Genomic DNA, 21,186 nt, shown 5'->3' with positions numbered 1-21,186 from the left:
TTGGTCTTCAACTCCACGTTCCCAGCAACACACACACACACACACACACACACACACACACACACACATTCTGTAACATGATGCACAATGGTCACTAAGGATTTACTTAGGATTCACATTGGTTACAATATATTGAGGGGAGAGCCAAACTGTTGATTGGGAGGACAGAGTTGTGTTGTCTGTAAATAAATTGTGTCATTCAGCTTGATAAGTGCTGAGGTTTCCCAGACATTGGAGGATTGCCTATGAAAAATATCCCAAATTGGCTCATTTCCTAAATGAGCTGGCACACAGCACTTCAACTGTTGTCAGTCTTATCCTGAGGAATCAATGCTTAATTTACAAGAAATGTAATTAGTGAACTATGGCTAGAAACACAGAAACGGGAATTATGGTAATAACTGTCATAAATCTGACTGAATGATTTGTCATGATATGTTTGGATCTATTTGTTTACTCACCCTGAGGGGACCGTTTGTTCATTTTAACATTGGAAACGTGAATACATTTTTACACATTAAAATGCACATGTAGTATCTTCTGCCAACTAAGAATGATATCAAAATGTACTGACTAATTTACAGACATATTAATACTAATATGTCTGTAAATGAATCTAATTTTAAGGCAAAGTAACTTCACATTAAAATAAATTATATTAGCAATTTTAAAAGAGAACTGTTTAAGGGGCTAAGCACCCCTTAGTCTGACACATCAAGAAGAGTTTTCAAACTAACGGCATCATTTTAAGACCCAATACAGAGGTCTTTTTTTATTATCCACATTTCAATGTGTCCAGTGAGCACAAGGCATTTTACACCATTATGTCTACTAGCATTAACATAGCTGTAAATGCATGAGAATACAAACCTGACAGTCTAAGTAAAAAAAAAAAGAAGCAAAGTGTCATCAAATAAGTTGACATAAACAATGTATACTAGAATAATGTATTTGGCCTAAAGTCAAACTCGATTAAGGAACCATTTCGCCTGTTGTGAAAGATGATGCATAAACAACCCTAATCACGTTACGACGTGATGTCGGAGCTAACAGTGCAGGTGGTTTGTTGTTCCATTAGTTTCCAGAAAGGGGTGCAGGGACCTTAATACGGCAACAGGGTGTCCCCACTGGAAAGTTGATTTAAGTTAAATTTGTATTGTAAAACGTACTCAAAGTTGCTGTTATGAAGCAGTAATAAACACGAGAGCTGCCCTCACTCTCTCTCTCTCTGTTGCACTTGATAGCCAATTATGCAACTGAAATCATAAACGCTCAAATCTTCTCATACTTTTGAGAGAAAGCCGTATCAACAGGGGTCCACTGCCGAACGGCTAAATTCATTATGCCGTTGACACACATTTTCGATGCTATTACGCACTTTCATTTTCTTTACAAACATAGTTAGCTACCCCGTTAAGGACTGGTCAATAAATAGGTTAGGGCAACTGAGCGCTTTACTTACAAGGAAACAGTCCGGACTGGAAGGTCCAGAGGCGTAGCTGTCAGCTCCAGGTTACTACAGTCCACTGAATCTCCGCTGCAGGTACAGTTCTGGGCACACGGCAAGTCTGAACTCACTCCGTAACTGATGAATAGTTCGACCGACAAAATTAAATAAAAAACACAAGAAGAAAGATATCCAAAACGTCCCAGGGACGCCGCCATTTTGTATCCAGTATTAATAGCGCGGCCGCTGAGCTCTCTCGTACCCACAAACTGGAATATTAATGTAGCTTCGGAGAGACTGAATGCCTTTTATAGCACATGAATTGTCTTCTTGTACTACAGAGGCTAGCATAAACAACCGTGGTGCAGTAAAACGTTGCCCATCTCAGTCCCAGTCATGTAGGACACAAGTTCCCAGTCCAACTTTCTCCGCTGGTGTCCGACGCGGGCTAAAAATCAAAGGTGATTCACAGATAAAGCAGCAAAAGGATGTTACAGCGAACTTGTATATCGCCCTGAACTGAAATTCAAGTTGAAATAGTATGTTCATAAAGGGCTAAAACAACTACTTTCTCGATAGGATAGCTGTTTTGGTGACATGTTTGAAAACATGCAACAGCAAAATGTTAAAGGACACAGTGCGCCTGGGATCGCTCTCAGATTTTTAATCAACGGAGCAGCTGCCGAAATGTTTGAACTTAGCAAAACCGTCCGTTGCACGTTGACTTCTGACGGTGCTGTAAAATTTCCACTACACACTTGAAGATGTAGCAAATAAGTTAAGACCCGCGGCAATACTGCCGGACACTCCAGCCAGCGTTGGTCTCTCCAGCCGAGCGCTGCATACCGTCCAAATCTCACCAGCACTTCGCCGCTGTAACGTTCACGTTAGTCGAATAAATCCAACTTTTAAATACACACAGTCCGTTCCAGAAGAACTCAACCGACAGCTTATCAGGTGCAGTCTGTGGTCACAAAATCTCGACGATCCAATTAATAGTAAAATAATGTCCCCCCTCCTTCCGACTGTGTACCGCCACCATGAGTTTTTCCTTTCTTGCGTTACTTTTCCTTTTTTTTCTGGGTGATCGTCCCGTAGTCCCACGTTGGATGCACAACAGCGATTCCAGGGTCCTCCCATGGCTCGCCGCGATTGGCTGTTACGATTTGATGGGCGGGTCAAATCCTAACCTCATTGGTTGGTACGGGTTCTCCGTGCAACGCGGAGTTGGAGAGCCTTTGAGCGGCTGTCAGTCAGCGGTTGCTGGCCCCGCCTATGTTTCCCACTCCGGGGTGTGAAACCGCACCACCTCCTCTCACTCTCACTGCTTCTTAAAGAGACAAATCACTGGGCTCAAGCTCTGTAATCGCATTATAACAAGCCATAATAACATAATTGGTGTGAATGCTATAACAATTCAGTTTAAAGTGTTTGTTAGTAAGACTCAAGATTTACATGTAAAAGAAAAGAGTCAGAGAGGAAATACAATTAACACAGGAAATTTGAAGGAGAGAGCAAACAACTAGTGTTACACAAATTATTTTAACCACACTAATCAGCTGTTTATATATATATATATATATATATATATATATATATATATATATATATACACACACACACACATATATATAAATTAGATGTATTATATATAACATCTAATTCATTTGATGTGCACACCAACTGTTCAGTTTGCCACATTCTGAAGTTCTGAATGTACTTAGTTCACGTGTTTGTGTCTGTGTGTGTGTGTGTGTGTGTGTGTGTGTGTGTGTGTCTGTGTGTGTTATTGGCTAATTTTTAATTACTGGGTAATTGCTGGGTCATTTATATCATACATCATTATGTATTATATTCTCATGTTGTGTATTGATAATCTCAATCTGCAAAGTAACTATAAACTACAGCTGTCAAAAGGAGTAGATGTGGCATAAAATGGACAAACCCGAGTACAGGTGTAAAATTGTACTTAAGTACTTGAGTAAATGTATTCAGTTCACTTCTGCCACTGTCCAGCAGTGTATGCTGTAGTTCAAATTGGCGCAATATTTACCACAGGGCTAATAATGAATGATTTTACCTTTTGAATACTAAATTTAGCTGATTATACTTTTACTCAAGTAAAAAGTTGAATATGGGACATTTAGGCCTACTTGTAATGGGGTATTTTTATATTTAGGCAATGCAAGTTTACTCCAAGTTTACTTCTTACGCCTTTCACCAATGTCTGTGAGTATGTGAATGCTGTAACAATTCAGTTTCAAGTGTTTGTTAGTAAGACTCAAGATTTACATGTAAAAGAAAAGAGTCAGACAGGAAATACAATTAACACAGGAAATTTGAAGGAGAGAGCAAACAACTAGTGTTAGGTGTGCCTCCACAAATTATTTTAACCACACTAAAGCTGTTTATATATATATATATATATATATATATATATATATATATATATATATATATATACACACACACACACATATATATAAATTAGATGTATTATATATAACATCTAATTCATTTGATGTGCACACCAACTGTTCAGTTTGCCACATTCTGAAGTTCTGAATGTACTTAGTTCACGTGTGTGTGTGTGTGTGTGTGTGTCTGTGTGTGTGTGTGTGTGTGTGTGTCTGTGTGTGTTATTGGCTAATTTTTAATTACTGGGTAATTGCTGGGTAGTTTCATTTATATCATACATCATTATGTATTATATTCTCATGTTGTGTATTGATAATCTCAATCTGCAAAGTAACTATAAACTACAGCTGTCAAAAGGAGTAGATGTGGCATAAAATGGACAAACCCGAGTACAGGTGTAAAATTGTACTTAAGTACTTGAGTAAATGTATTCAGTTCACTTCTGCCACTGTCCAGCAGTGTATGCTGTAGTTCAAATTGGCGCAATAGTTACCACAGGGCTAATAATGAATGATTTTACCTTTTGAATACTAAATTTAGCTGATTATACTTTTACTCAAGTAAAAAGTTGAATATGGGACATTTAGGCCTACTTGTAATGGGGTATTTTTATATTTAGGCAATGCAAGTTTACTCCAAGTTTACTTCTTACGCCTTTCACCAATGTCTGTGAGTATGTCTCAGGTGTGTCTGAGCATCTGTGTTCATGATTGTGTGATAACTAGGTGTGTACACTTGTGTGTGCAGGCACACCCATGCATGACTCTGTGTTTTTTGCATCTGGACTGATCTTTTCACCATTTGAGCATGCCCTATAATGGCCACATGATAGCACACAATTCTTCCCAAATGTTGAAGTCATGTTCGCCCGTTGTCTCAGAAATGCACATCTGTGATAAATCAGCGGTCCTGTCAGCCAACTGGCCGCATGAATACTTTTTTTCCCCTGGCACTGACAGACGGTATTGATAGACTTTGTCAGAGCCATTGTGATCGCTTGGTGTTGGGAGAAGTCCCAGATTTCGTTGCTATTAATCACGGTAGCGAGGACACAGATATTCACACCTGCAGCACTGCAGGCAGTTCTAGCGGCACAGTTCCTCGTTCCTTTCCTAGTGAATAGGCGAAGGTTTCACGTTGCACCATGCGTGTGTGAGAGAGCTCAGTAGCCTTCAGGTGAGGCTTCCAGCTCTTAGAAGCAAGAGAAATATCTGAGAAATGAGACCCTGTTAAAACATGACTTCATTGGTGATTAAAACTGAGTAATGGATGACAACCAATTTTTAAAATGTTGTCCTGAAATCTTATTAGTTTGGCACTTGAGAATTGTTTGGAGCTGTAAAATGTCTTTAAAAAGAATACCCTCTTAGCAAAGTATACCTTGGTCAAATATATATTAATCAAATGTGCACTTACCAAGACATCATATATCAATGTTACAACAATATGTGTAAAATACATATAGTTTCTCAATTAGCATGGTTTGATTGATGTACAGTAGTATTATTCAAGCACTGAGATAAACATCTCATTCCCAAGTGTATGGATAGTATTGGATTCCTCGCCTGATAATAAGATTGACTTTCCATTTCATTTATACTATATTATTTCACGGTCTTCTGTGTCCTGTACATATCTTCAGTACAAGGTTACAAGTGACAGGAGGTCTACAATTGCAGCTATCCCGAGTATGCTCAACCCTGCATTTTGATGTTCCTTGGACAGATAGGGTATGTGGACCAGGTACTCTGGAGGTCTATTTTGAGAGGACTGTTGACACGTCTTTTAATGTGATTTATTTGGTAGATGACCTGCTCTAGATGACTTGGCACAGAAATAACTACTTATGCAGAAGGCAAATACCAGGTTAAAATGTTGACCAATACACCAAGCTCGGGTTAAAGGGTGATTCATGAGAAATGTTTGCGTATTATGGATGAAGTCTGTTGCTGTCTTTTTGAAAGTAGCCTAATTAACATAAACCAGTTTCCTCCAGCAAAATGGAATAAACTTGAATACAATGTAATCTATAATCACCTGATTTTTAATGCAATTTCTACCTTTTGTTTTGAAAGGTTTCTTCCCACTGATAGCAAATGTTTTAGTGTAGTTCATCTGACAGCGTCTCACCGATGTCATTAAAAATAACAAAGAATTGCTTTTTCACATTAGTGTTTTGCATTAAAGGTCCCATGACATGCTGCTTTTTGGATGCTTTTATATAGGCCTTATGTCCTTATTAGGTCCCCTAATACTGTATCTGAAGTCTCTTTCCTGAAATTCAGCCTTGATGCAGAATTACAGCCACTAGAGCCAGTCACACAGTGAGCTTTCCTTAGGATGTGCCATTTCTGTTTCTGTTTCTTTTTTATCATAGATTTGTTTATCATATAATCAATAATATAGTGAGAGTAGAGGGAGGCAGGCCAGTACAGCCTCTCATCAATGTTTTCATTTGTTTCCTTTTGTATGCATCCTGTCCCAGAACTGCTTGTTACTAACATAGCTCTGGGGAGTTTACTCCCCGGAGTCCTTATGTTTCTTCTTCGCAGAGCTATGCTCTGCGATTCCCTGCAATGTCCAGCCGCGTCCTGCTGAGTCCGCCGCATCCACCCATGCTCTGCAGCGCCACGTTTCATCCCGCAACGCCCTGCTGTGATGTTCATACGCACAGAGTAGTCAGGATCCGGTATAGGAGACTGCACTACTCAGTATGACACGATGTGCCCTGCTATGACATGAACTACAATGACTACCTTCGAAGTCACTGTTCCATTATCTTTAATGTGACTATTATCGCCACTGTTCATCACACCCCCAACCGGCCCCGTCAGACACCACCTACCAAGAGTCTGGGTCTGCAGAGGTTTCTTCCTAAAGGGAGTTTTTCCTCGCCACTGTTGCAATAGCTACTGCTAATGCTTGCTCTTGAGGGAATTACTGTAATTGTTGGGGCTTTGTAAATTATAGTGTGGTCTAGACCTACTCTATCTGTAAAGTGTCTCGAGATAACTCTGTTATGATTTGATACTATAAATACAATTGAATTGAAATTGAATTGAACTGTAGCTTTAAATGCTATTGAAGAGGAGAGAGGGGGGGCAAGGTGGGGGTGGGGGTGTGGCCTTGACCAACTGCCACTTTGCTTGTTTGCAAGCCATGTCTCTCTCTCTTTCTCATTGGCCGACCAAATTCTCTGGGCGGGCAAAGCAGAGAAAGGGGAGGTAACCTTGCTCCTTATGACCTCATAAGGAGCAAGATTCCAGATCGGCCCATCTGAGCTTTCATTTTCTCAAAGGCAGAGCAGGATACCCAGGGCTCGGTTTACACCTATCACCATTTCTAGCCACTGGGGGACCATAGGTAGGCTGAGGGAACGCACATTAATGTTAAAAAAGTGAAATTTTCATGCCATGGGACCTTTAAACAATAATAGCTCGTATTAATGTACATGTGTTGTCACAGTGAAATAACAGTATATTTATCATCACATAATACACAATGGGTGCTGTCATTGTTGTTTTTTTTAATCTTACTGAGCGTGCACATTTTTGTTCTATCACTGTATTCATTCACCGTATTGTTATCTGTCATAAATGTATGGCACTGAGCAGTGAAAGTGTGCAAAGTCTTTTCAGACACTGATTTCTTTCCTTGAGGGCTCAGACATTTCACATGGCACCATCCTAAAGGGGATGTTTCTCCCCAGGTATGGGTTGATTTATAATCTGAGAAACAGAGAGCCCTACGAGGAATTCACATAGTAAGGAAAGCATTAGCAGCTTTTGCTACCATAACTGGTCTACACTTCATACTCGCCCCGCACCCATTCTCCTGTGTGAAGTTGTGACTGATGAGAAGAGTGGACGTGGGTCTGTCATGAGAGTGCATTGCAAAGAGGATAATGACTGCACCAGATGAGCCTTGTCTTTTTTTTGTATAGATGTTTTTTAACACCAACCATATTGGCGTTTACACAGCTGGGATGGAGTGAAAGTGTCAATGCTGACATGTTTGAAGATTTTGGGGCTGGTATGTGAAAAGTTAAAGCAGTAGGTTCGTAGGTGTACTATTGGAGTCAACTACATATTGTTCACATTTCACCTTTTTTTTTTTTGGTGCTGGAGGGGGTAACGTGATGGCGTCTGTGATGTGGATGGTAAAAGGGCCAATGGATGCGTAAGGCCTGAAGCGATTCATCACGCTCGTCTTACTGGAATCTTCAAAGATAAGAAACCATCTGCTGCAGCTATTCATCAACTATAAAATGGAGAGGCGTGAAACCCGGCCAACTCATCATACTGGGACAGGATGGCTAACGGGTGTTGCAGGAGCGTGGAGATGCTTTGCTAATAGGAAACAGAAATAGTTTGGGCATTTCTGTCGATACCAGGCTGCCTGCTAAGTGGCATAATGCGTGGCCTCCAAGGGGGGGGGGCACAAGACAGATGTAGAGAAAGAGATATAAGAGGACAATATGCAGTATAGCCAGATAGTCCTCACGGGCAAGTGGAGCGATAAGCAACTCCTGGTGTCACGGCACAGGTAGTACTAGCAAATAGATTTGTTGTTACGTCTAGGTCCGGGGTGTCAAACTCAATTTCGCTAAGGGCCACAATGGATAAAGAGAATCACATCAAGGGCCAGACATGTATAGTTTATTGACATGCTTGTATTTAATTGAAAAAGTAAAATATCTTTGTTATTGCATGTCTCATATAGTCTTCTCACTTACAGTTTGGTCCACATAAAGCCCTGAAAAAGTCAGCAAAAAAGTCATCCTAGAATTTAGCAAATCAAGCAAAACAGTGATTACATTTTCTAAGTAGGCTATCACACAGCTGACTCACAACAAGCTCTTTCACAGCCAGAATATGCAAACTCTCTGCTTCTGTGGGGAATTTCTGAGTCTCAAAGTCGGCAAATGTGCCAAATTCTGTTTTTAGTGTCACCTTTCCCATATTTTTGGGTTGGTGCACAACTATGTGGGCCAAAATTGATTGTGAACCTAAATTGATATGCGGGCCAGATCAGATTTTGCTAGGGGCCGGATTTGGCCCGCGGGCCTTGAGTTTGACACACATGGTCTAGGTGATTTCATTTTCAAAAAGCCTTTATTGCTGTACCAGCTACGAAAACAGCCACAGCACAACCTGAATGTCTTGGGTTACCAGCAATAAAAGGATGGCGGGGGTTAGCCTGCTCTGGTCCTCTTCTCATGTCACCAACCGTACAGGGAGCTTGCCATACATCAACGACAGAACAGGTTGATTGTCAATGACTCCCAAAACGACCTATATGACCGTTCTATTTACTGCAGCATGGTGGCCGTTTTATGCGTGACCATAGCGTGACCTTTAACATGTGGCCGCAGTTGAAATTTGAATCATGTGACTGTTCTATTTAACGCAACGGCCGCAGTTTTAAACATGTAGTTAACATGACAAAAATAATTGGCTAGGCCAATCAAATCACCATGACACAGGGTGGCTTGCTAAAACCACCCACTGGTAATCCTACATTTAGTAATCACCTGATTCTGTTCAGAGTTGGAGGGTGTGTAAACCACGCAGCTTCACTGTGAGGACGGGACTTTTGGAGCGTTGCATGGATGCATGGGGGCTAATGTTAAGCTAGCTGTTTATGGTCACTACATATTTCCAAAACTGACTACTCGTTAAACCACAATGCCTCATTTTCTATTTCTACCTCTTCTAAATAAAGCATGTGTTTGGGAGGATTTGGAGTTGTCTAAGGCACCTTTGAGCTTACGGCTCAATAATTCACTGTTGAGCGATTGGTGAAGTAATCTAATAAACCTTTTCAGTGAGTAATTGTACTGTATTGGGTATAATTAAATACATTGTTATATTGTCTCGATAAACAGTTATGTAACCCAGGTCGTGAACTAAACAGCTGGTGAAAACAAAATGATGAGGCCTAACTTTGGACTGCATGTTAGTGTTCAACACAGCAACATCATCTGCAGGTGTCCAAACACCACAGCTCTGGCTTTTCTTCTCCCTGTCTTATTTTTTTTTATCTATATTCAAAGTGTGTGCTAACATTTACATTTCTCATCAATGTTTGTCTAATGAGGAGAGTGAATCAGGCTGTGCTGTGCCAAGTTCCTGTCAGTAGGTAAGGCTTGCAGCTTGGCAGCCTAACAGCAAGTGATTAGAGACAAACCATACCAGCTCCCCAACCTGTTCCATCACGAGGTAGGTGTGGTAAGAGGTGCTCGCCCTGTCTGTTATGCTTACATTTCAAGCCACAGTGTCAGCTGCAATGAAGGTATGCATTGTTGAAAGTTGGGCCAATATGGCAGTTAGTTTCCACGTCCTTTCAACAGGTGTTTACTTGCGTCTATATTGCTCACATCCTGACCCTGCGAAGACAAACTTGAAGCCGTAGCTTGTTGGTTTACAGCTCCTTTGACAGGCAGGGTGGGAAGGGCGACTCTCTTGTGTATTTGGCTATGGTTGTTTTAATAAGCCTTGTCAATAGAATATTTCATAAAAGAAGTGATGGCCTGGAACAGTTTTTGTTCAGTGCTAGGCAAGGAATGTGCTTGTTTCATTCTTTCAAAGGTGACTTCTGTGTTGCGCGGCTGCGGCAGCCAAACATCTTTTTGTCTGCCAGCACTCTTTGTTTCTTGGTTTTTAGTGTGAATGCATTTGTACCAAGAAAGGATCTCATTCTCTCTTTTGTCTTTGTCTCTCGCTCTTGCCCTCTCTTGAGTGTCTAAAGGGGTTTAAACACAGCTTTTATTGTTGTATTGAATATAATTATCATTGCTAGAATTATGGAACCCAGTGCCCTTTCTGTACTCAACCATGCCTGTTTTACTCTAAAAGATTAGAAAAGCAATTTTGTTTCACATTGAACTCTTAAAATGACTTTATTTAAACCCATGAAATATAAAATCACTAGACTTTTGACCCGTCACATTTCATGGTCGGTTACACATAGGCCCAGGGGTTTAGACATCCACTGAGTGCTTTAATTAGCCAGCTAAATCAGAACGGTCTGCCAGTCTAAATTCAATCAGGTCTTCAAACACACTTTTGGCACCACGGGCCAGAGGTGGAAAATTCAATTTATTTGAAGTAACCGGATACCCATTTACTGCATGGTGGACCATATGGCCTCTCCCTTGGTGTGTGTTGTATATGTTTACAAGCAATTCATTCAGCATCATTACTTTATCTTAAGTGCATTATTAACTGTGGAGAAATGGCAATTAGATTATGTGTTAACTGATGCTGCAGTATGTATATGTGGATGTGTGCGTGCCTGCTTGTGCTTACCAGCCACTGGGAAAGGAGGAAAGGTTCAGAGACGCAGGTTGTTTTTTTTCTAGAACTGATTTTTGTTTTTCCTCTGAACCACACAAATGACTGTGATTCAATAAACACTGCATTTGCACTTGCACATTCAATAAAAAAAAACTTTAATTGGCAAGCTCTCCCTATAAATATTCTAAAGCAGGCATACACAACACAAAACATACTTAAAAAAGCAAAACCACCCAGTAGGCTAATGAACACAAGCCTGGCGTTCCATCTGTGAGGAGAATGAACCCATAATAATCAAACCTTTTCTCTTTCGCAAACCTGCTTCTCTCTCCACTCACTACACTGCGGAGGCCAACTCATTAGCAGAGGCTTTGGGGACGCTTGTATAGCTATGTGGAGTACAAAGAGAGAAAAGGATGATCCCTTCTTTTTCTCTGTGCTCCCTTGCTCCTGACAAAGTAGGGCCTTGGTGAATAGCAGAGGCAAAAGCAGAGCTGAATGGAGCTGGAGGAGTGGGGCTCGCTCATGCAGAGAGCTTCCAGCCCCTCTATACCTGCCCTGGAGAAAAGAGAGGCCAGCTGCTGCTGCTGAGCCTTTTTCCCGGGCTTCAATAGAGACTTTTGTGAAAAGAGCCTGGACAGGGTAGCTGAATAACGGAGAGAGAAAGTGAGGAATGGAAGTTAGGGAGGGAAGGAAGGAAGGAAGGAAGAAAAAGGGAGGGCTACAGAGTTTTCTATAAGCCATCGTTATGCCCCCGCTGTGCACAGAGCTCTTGGGGTTGGTCTTTGACAGAGAAGAAGAGCAGCTTGGTTTAATCAATCATAATGGAAATTAGCATGTTATAACGAAGCGTTTGGAGAAGTTCAAAGGGGAGATTAATTTTGGAGCTGGGATCTACTGATGCTGGCCAAATCAAGCTTGGCAGGGCCGTTGCTAAAGCCAAAAAAAAAAAAAAAACTTTAAAGAGCTTTCAAATGCATGTCTAATGCAGTAATAATGATATTCACGCAGCAGGTCTCCCAGTGCTTTTATCCAAGTGGCTATTTGGAAAATTTTGTGAGCACATCCTGGTAGTGGTGCTATTTTTGGAATCATCTCCATGTCTCCAGCCCTTTTTAATCTCTGTCTTGGTTCTTCCAGTATGCTCAATTCTAATGGTATTATTGCAATGCTGTAGCCACAGCTGCTAAGCTTATGTCAGCTTGTTTTCCTCCCTCGTGCTCTTCTTCTCTTATTCCTTCCTCTATACCTCCCTCACCAATTTCTGCCTCCCTCCTTCTACACATGGACTGCTGCTTTACCTCCTTCTGTTGACTGTACCTCCTTTTTTATGCCAGTTTCTTTGCCCCCCCCCCCCCCCTGCCTGCCCCTAGGCCACTGCTGCTGCTAATAGGATAATGGCTGCCATGTTATGCACACTTAAGACCCACAGAGCAGCGCTGAGGGCTGTGTGCATGTGTGTGTGTGTTTGAATCTGTGTGTCTGCCTTCTCCATCGGGCTGTTGGGGATGCAGGATGTGTTTAAAAGTATGTAAAATCTGTTGCAGGGATTGCACAGGAATTGACTGAATTGCTACATCACCTCCAAAGTAAAAATTAAGAAAATTACACACACTTAGCTTTTACATTCAGGGTTCCATGGGGCATTAAACATTTAAAAACCGCAGAGACAAAGTTTTTACCATTTTCTACTCAGCCCTGGGGCTGTGGGCCATAACTCATATGTAATTGGAAAGAATCTCTTGACTATTTAAGCCAATTGATTAGAGTTTATTTCAACTTATTCAAATATGGAATATAATAAACAGGATTTTATTGTTAGATGTTTAGTATTTCTTAGTAATTTATCCGGAATAAAAAAAAAAAACTTACAGGATTCTTTAACGGTAAGAAGTTGGATGACAAATTGCATTTTTTCAGACTGGATTCTCTATGTATTAAATATAGTAAGTGAGATAGAGACTTATTTATAGTTTATTGAAAATATCCATTCATCTGCATCTGTTTATTGGAAAACTGGTAGACAATAACAAAAGGCCTTTTGAGCTTCCCAGAGTTTCGGCCAGAATTAAACTACCTAGCAGATGTTTACTGCCTCTGATGTGCGTCCAGTTCCTTTACAGCGCAGGGGACCTCTCGCCACACATCTGAGCTCTGCAATCGCTGCTTCTTCCTCCCTGAAACACTGTCACATTTAAAAAAAAAAAATAGACTCAGGGAGTGAGTCAAAGGGAAAGTGAGATTTCCCTCTGCTAAGGTTTTCTCCCCCGTAAGACAGCAAGCACTGGAGATAAAGTGGAGCGAAAGCAGAACTAGAAACTGTCAGGATTTTGCATCCAGCTGGAAAAGCTCCCGATGGACACTCATAACATTTTAGCATGCACCTCCACTTTATTCCTTTGGAGCTGGTGCTGGAGGAATGCTGGAGTTCAAGAAATCAAACACAGTGGACTAAACTCCCATCAAGAGCTTCACATGTAGAGCCAAAATATGTATGAACGTACACTCTCATAGATACTGTACATAGACACACCTAAGGTATGAATGTATGATTAACATATTGTACTCTCTTTCTTACACACACACACACACACACACACACACAAACATAGATAAGGACCGTATGCAGGTCATTGGACATGTCAAATTCAAAGATAGGAAAGCTCATTAGAGTGAATCATAAAACTATCATCCAAAAAACAAAAATAAGAATCAGCCATGCATTGTAAAATAGTAAAATAAAGCTTAGGAGGGTAACTGTTTTAATATTACTGTAATGTAACGTCCGTTACATTCAAGCCATTTCAAATGAGTTGATACAAAGCTAATTTAGCCTATCAGCTCCACAAAACTCTCTCTGTATACGGCTATGTTTAGAAAATGGTCTTCGTCCGGCAACTTTTGCACGCAGATCTTGAGCGTAGATAATGACCTCTTTTGAAGAGTCCATCATGTTTTTTTAATCCTCCATGTCCTCCCTGGTTAACAGCAACTGTGTGGCCGAGGGGTGGGAGTGGAAGGCTTGTGTCATGTGTAGGGCTGGGTATTGTTCAAAAATTATCGGTACCGATACCAATACCGTGAGTTCGATACCAGTTCCTAAACAATAAATTTTTTTCGATACCAATTTTATAAAACAAAACGGCACAAATCTTTTTATTAATTTTTTTTCAGCTCCTACCGCGTGAGCTGTGTCTGTGTAGCATAGAGTTTTTCCTGCGTGCCTCTACGACGTGTAACATTAAACAGCCAATCACAGACATTATTAGATCTAGGTAGAAGCGTGCTGCATGCTGATTGGCTCACCGACACTGATGAGATTTACTCATCAGGCATTGAAATTGGGAATTGAATGACGAGGCATTTTTTTATATTTGATACTTGATACTTCGGTCGGTGCCTAAAAAGTATTTAATTCGATACCCAGCCCGATTCATGTGGATGTACCAACAGTGTTGTTGTCATTACTATAGCTTTAAGATTCCTCAGCACCTTGAAACATTTGAAAAGTTTGCAATATCCAATGTGCCATGCCATTAAATGTGATAATTTAGCATCTAGCGTTACACAAGATCTGTCTTCCATATGCCAGACTCCGAAACAGAATCCTCTACTGGCTGGTAGCACTGTGCATGCGCCACAAAACACCCATGAATAAGAAGTTTCTTGGTGGTTTTACGTTGCTCAATATGTACTGTAACTATGAACACACGGCAGATGTCTGGATTTGTGGAGGAGAGGCATCGAAATCAAGTTGATAATGAGATATGGACATCTGAGACCCATGTTACAAACATCCCTTTATTTCACCGCTGAAGTCATTCAACAGGTTGCATTTATACTTCATTAGCTCTTCATCAGCTGCTGACAGTACCGGATTGTCATTCACACTAGATCTGGATCTTTTCCATCTTGACTTAACTCCTGCTGAGGATCAGTTTAACCTTTTGCACTCCAGACATGACCAGGTGATTAGTTGTGGCGGTAAGGTGCTGCTACGTGTCAAATTTTCCCCATTCCAAGTACAAAGACACACACACACACACACACTAAAATTTGTTGTGCTTATTTAGCGTGGGCACCTCAGGCAGTTTGAGGCCAGGAGCGTGACAAGGCAGATGCACCACAGTTCCGCATGTCTAACTCCAACCAGACACTCACAATTTGTCTCTCTCTCAGTCTCTTGCTTTATAACCTGCTCTCTTTCTTTCAGTCTCTTTGTATGTTTAGACTGATAGCAAAGGTAAAAAATAGGTCTAAAATACACTATAATATAAACAACAACAAAAGTTACAATAATGATAGCTATAATAAACAGTATAAACGTAAAAAAAAAAAAGAAGTCTATCAATCATTAAGAGTAGTCAGCCTCTGCTGGACAGTTAGCTCATGCAGGGAGAAGTCAGACTGCATCCTCGGAATAATCCATTTCTTGACACCTGTGAGGAGGCTCCAAGTCAAACACACCAAGGTTGATTAAAACATGACCATAACAGGAAATTTGCAGTGGAAATCAAACTCGGGGCTGAGGTGAGACGCGGAGCGCTGAAGTCTGGCAGTCATTGAGGGGAGAAGATTGATTGTCTTGGATTAAACACACTCATCTCAGATTTCATCTTGGACCTGGAACAGGGCTTCCCCTACTTAAAATGTCATTTTTGGCTTCAATTACATAGTTAAAATTAATTAAAATAGACATTTATTTGTGGTTTATGTAATATTGTTTAAAAGTATGATTCCAAAGTGAGCGTACTTGATCTTTAATTTAGCTGTCTTCCAAGTTTGGAAAGACAAGCATACTTGCCATATTGTGTTTCCCCACATGCCCTGCCCGTTATGTAAATGTCAACATGCATGAATGCATACATGCAGGCATATGAATGAACATTTGGTCTGCGGGTTACTGACCCATTTGCAGGTGTGAATATGTGTGTGCGTGCCTGCAGACAAGGACAGTCCATGTCAGTAATGACACCAACGTTTCATGTAGGTTTTCTCCAGCCCCTCTCCATCAGTTTCTCTTTCCTCTCTTCCCTCTCTTTTGACAGTAGATCGGACAGGAAATGCCTACCTAATTGGAAAGATTAGTGAAGCCTCTGCCAGCTGTTGAAGAAACGTGTGAAGAAGGTTAGGGGATACCCTCCCCTGCTGCATTTATCCTCTAAGGTTTTTAATGGCTTTGCAAAAAAATGTCTTAGAGTCTACAGCCATGCTAGTAGCTCTGTGAGGTGCTTTATGCTAAATGCTAACGCTAGCATGTCATCATGTGCACAATGACAATGCTAACATGCTGATGTTTAGCAGGCCTACTATTTATTAGTCTCGCATTGCCAAATCTCCACAAGGCTGCGGAGGAAGGTCTGGCTAGTCCACACAACGTTCTGGGATGGGAGAAAAACGTGCTCTGTACCAAAGTGGTGTACCAACTGACTGATAGGCCATCCACGGAGCGACTGATTTTAAAATAGATTTGACAGGAATGAGTCCATTAAGCCACAAAAAAGTTTCCTTCACCTGTGAGTTTATGAAAAACATTAACTTTAACTGTTCGTTGTTAAACTGTGAGAGAGTTATTCCTCATAGTGCCAGTGTGTCATCATAACTCCACAGGGTATAATGAAAAGTGGTGACAGTTATATGGGCTTATTTGGAAGACAGTGTCAGATGGGAGTCTGTGTGTCTACGCCAAGTGTACCTCTTCGATCTATTTCCTCTTTAGACGATTATCAATCACAGTGTGGTCTTGCTCCTTTTTAAATGCAGGTCAGGCTCAGCAGACAAAAAAGCTGCCCCGTCATGCTCTGTGCACATATTTCACCTAATTTCACCAAATGCTAATTTTGTCTGCTTTCCAATACCATGCTCAGTGCAATAAAAACTTCGGATCAGGTGTGGCCTCTCCGCCAACAACAGTGGGAGAGAACAGGCTTCACCTAAACCTAACTGACCTGAAAAAAGTAACTGCTTTTCTTTCTTTTCCCAAACAGATTTTACAGAAAACTTAACCTTGTCACGAAATCCCTGAAGTCTCTTTGTCATATGATGTAAACAAGAGATGTATCAAATGTTCAAATCTGCCCTTCAGTGCCTGACTTTTCAAACTGTTAGAATAAAACAGAGGGTTAATAATGTATCAGAATGTGGAAATACAATGCAGCATTTGTCATAGCAGAAACATTTGATCTGCACCTGGGATAAGTTGCTTACACAACGTTCACACCTGCATGCCCTAGTGTTGTTTTGGTGTGTATATGTTTGTCTGCATGGCAAGAAGAGAGAAGAAGCCACAAAAAAAGAAAAAGGGAGGGGAAAACATTTCTGTGGAAACAATAAAAGAGATAAAACCAAGACAAACAAAAACAGAAGAACGCATTGACGCCGGCGGCTGAGGCTCCAGGCGGCCATTTTCTCCCACGCTGTTTCTGGTGTGCATGCAGGATGTTTTTCAGGGCCTCTATCGCTCAGCCCTCTTCTATTTTCCCTCTGCACAGTTGCTTTTTCAATCACCCAACAACACTCATTACGCCCTCCTTTTTAACACTCTTCTCTCACTATCTGGTTTACAGGCCCATGAGTCGGGACCAGGAAGACTGTTTGTCTGTTTGTTTTTCATTTGTGTTTGCTTCCCATTATTTAGCATGAAATAACTAATCTTTCTTTTTAAGTTAAGATTTTTCAAACAGCAGTTGGGATGCTTTTGCGGGTGCAACGCAGCCTCTGAACTGCTTGGTATTACATGCTTGTAGTGAGTGAGATAAATTGAGGCTCTGAAGTAGTCCTGTGCATTCAGAACACTGATGTTCATTCACAAGGTTCAGCTGCCGAGCGATGCACAGACAGATGGGAAATAAGCCATCATTACTGACTATTGCTCATTTATCTTTAAATGGCTGCATTTAAACATAATTATCTCTATTGCAGAGCCCATCAAGACGGGATGACTTAGGACATGTGTGTGTGTGTGTTTGTGTATGTGTGTGTGTTTGTGTGTGTTCGCTTACATATGTGCTGTTAAGCCTGAGGACTGCTAGAAAATTGAGATGATGACGTTCCACGTTTTTCTTGGTCTGAAATTGCTGTAATTTTCACTCTCTCACACACACACACACACACACACACACACACACACACACACACACACAACAGATGTTTTCATGTGTACCGCCTTGTTTTTACAGCTTTGAAATAGTCACGGCCCCTTTTGATAATTCATCTAATGCGCTGTCGTGTTCTGCTTCGACCCGTAACTTCATGCTTGTTAGTAGACTGATCCGCTGTCTGAAAGAACAGTCTATGTTGAGTTAACCATTATCCATGTATGGTGTCTTTTAATATACATTTTCAGCTGACAGTCAGTGGTGGAACAAGTAAATTTAGATCACTGATTTAAGTAATAGTAGCAATTGTACAATGTAAAAATACTCCATTACAAATGAAAGTCCGGCATTCAAAATTTTACTCAAGCAGCAGAAGGTCCACTTTCTCGCTTGATCGGGAGCTTTCAAAAGAATCACACAATCTTCATCAGCAGATGATGTTTGCTCAGTTAGCATGGACATTTCCATTATTCTGAGCACTTTCAGGATTTCGTTGACGACCATGTGATATGGTAGAAAGCTTCAGAACCAAGCGCTAAATGCTCCACTATTTTTTACAAGATAGTCGCTGACTTTGTCTGTCTGTCCATTGGTGCTGGGCAGGTAGTGTTCAATGGATTAATTGCTTTTGCTTCTGGAAATGAGGTTGATGAGAGCAGAGAGGCTGAATAGCAGTAAAGTTGTGGGCCCTAAATACAAAACAATGAGCTAAAAAAACACTAAAACGCTCTGAACTCAGGGGAAACTGCAAAGTCAGGTTGTAATGCTATGTAGGTTTGTCAATACGATCGACCCCTCTCAAATTACACAGACATTAGTCCCACATTGCCAGACCTTCCTCCACAGCGCTGCAGAGGAAGGTTTGGCTAGTCCACACAGCATTCCGGGATGGGAGAAAAACGTGCTCTGCTTTATTGGCATTTCTTTAAACCAATCACAATTGTCTTGGGCGGCGCTATACATGCGTACGTTCGAAAGTTGTTTTAGTCGTGCAACAGAAAACTCAGATTGGACAGATAGTCTAGCTAGCTGTCTGGATTTACCCTGCAGAGATCTGAGGAGCAGTTAACCATAGTACTCATAAATCGACCGGAGTTTAAAATTCCAACACATAGAAAGCGGAAGGTAAGGGACATCTTTCGGAATTTCCGGCAGCACCTGAACAGTCCCAGAAGTAAAACGTCGTCAATATAGACTACACAGACATTAAAGCTAAAGTGCGCAACTATTTTAAATTAATGAATGTCAGTTACATTCAAGCCATTGACAAATTAGTTTATACAAAGCTAATTAAGACTATCTCCACAAAATTCTGTCTGTATTTCTCAGTATGGATGTGTTTACAAAGGTGCCATGTCATTTCTCCGACGCTCCATTGTTCCGACCTCTCAATAACCCGAAAAATTCCCTTTGGTCCTACAGCCCACTAGTCCGACGTTACGAATCCCACTATGGCCACGCCAAGACCCGTACATCAATAGCATTTATTGGCCAGGTGTCCATGCTTATGCGAGGTAACGTAACCCGATTTGTTCAGGTCCTATTCCCTGACCAATCGGCTATCCTAACCTTAACCACTCGAGGTCAAATGCCTAACCCCAACCAATCGAGCTGCTTCGTAGGGCGGGTCTTGACGTGGCCATAGTGGGATTCATAATTCGTAATAAAGGGACGTCGGACTAGTGGGCTGTAGGACCAAAGGGAATTTTTCGGAGAAATGGGCAGTCCCCGTTTACAAAATGGTGTAGTCTGGCGACATTCGCGTGCAGCAGCTCGATGATATGTTTTACGTCACTGCTGAGACAGGACAACAGCACTGTTCAGCTTTGGAGACGAAGAGGACATCAAAATTACAAGATAATTACCTTTTCTGAAGAGTCCATCATGTTTTTTTTTTTTTAATCCTCCGTTGACGGGTTAGCAACTGCACAGAGGAGGGGTGGTGGTGGTGCAGGATCACCGAAGGCTTGCGTCATGTGGAATAACGGATCACTTACTTTGTAAGTAAACTCGTATGTAGTTGTTTTCCATTACTGCTGGTGTAGTCTTAAATATTTTGTGTGTCCCATTTTACTTGGAGACTGCAACCATTCACACAAAATCATTTGCCCATAAGTGTAGGACATCATTTCAAATTAGCTTTAAATGACTTGGGGCCAATGAGCAATCAGGCCTCATTGTGAATATATGGAAGTCACCCAAAAGCTGTTTTAAATGAACTATGCAGCTTCTATAGAAAATGCTTCACTGGCCACACAATATGTACAATAGACTAAAGGGAGGAGGAATGTGTGCAGCAACATGTTCAATGTGATGATTAGGCTGGATCCTATACAAAACAACCCAGCTGGAGGGTAGCTACCAGTCCGGAGGCACTTGTAGCACAGGTGCAGCTCTGGTGTGTCCCTCAACTAAAAGAAAAAAATCTCGACCCTGTGACATTCAAAGAAAAACAAACACTAAGCTGTGCACCGATGGTGGCCATGGTTGTTCTTTCCATTTTTGCTCCTTCTCTGCTTCAGCATTTTTTTCGGGGCAGCCTCCCCTCACAGAGCTACAAAGCAAACAGAGTAGTGTGAACACGGGGTGGAATAAGGGTAAACACGGATTGTTGTGACGTGTGTGGTGAGTGAGTGACCGTGTGTGGTGGACATTCCTGATATTGAGCCTGTGGTGCTATTTCTTTTCTTGCCGGGTGAGATGTTTTGAGAAGCCTGGTCCCCCACCCAGGGCTCACCTGTTGAGCCATGACAACCAAACAAATGGCTTCCATCGCTGCTCACAGTGACCTTTAACCCCTGGGCTTTGAGTTGCCCTGCAGAGAGGGGCTGTTTGAGAAGCCTCCCTGGTTCAATAACATCTTTTCCCCCGGAGCAGCTAAAGCGCTTAACTGTTTAACACCTGTGGCTCCCTCCGTTGAGCTCCA

General features: G+C 41.4%; 1 protein-coding gene across 1 annotated transcript in view; it reads right to left on the bottom strand.

The window, feature by feature from the left end:
- lrig1 (leucine-rich repeats and immunoglobulin-like domains 1) overlaps positions 1-2,539 on the bottom strand; it is a 38,413-nt gene extending 35,874 nt beyond the window's left edge. Inside the window, exon 1 of the mRNA XM_039798187.1 lies at positions 1,463-2,539. Within this exon, the coding sequence (XP_039654121.1) occupies positions 1,463-1,665 (203 nt within the window). The 5' untranslated portion in view covers positions 1,666-2,539. The remainder of the gene's footprint in view (positions 1-1,462) is intronic.
- Positions 2,540-21,186: the final 18,647 nt, after the last annotated feature.

The sequence above is a fragment of the Perca fluviatilis genome, chromosome 4 (genome assembly GCF_010015445.1).
Source record: "Perca fluviatilis chromosome 4, GENO_Pfluv_1.0, whole genome shotgun sequence".
Classification (NCBI taxonomy): Eukaryota; Metazoa; Chordata; class Actinopteri; order Perciformes; family Percidae; genus Perca; species Perca fluviatilis.
This window is presented reverse-complemented; position numbering and strand designations above follow the sequence as displayed.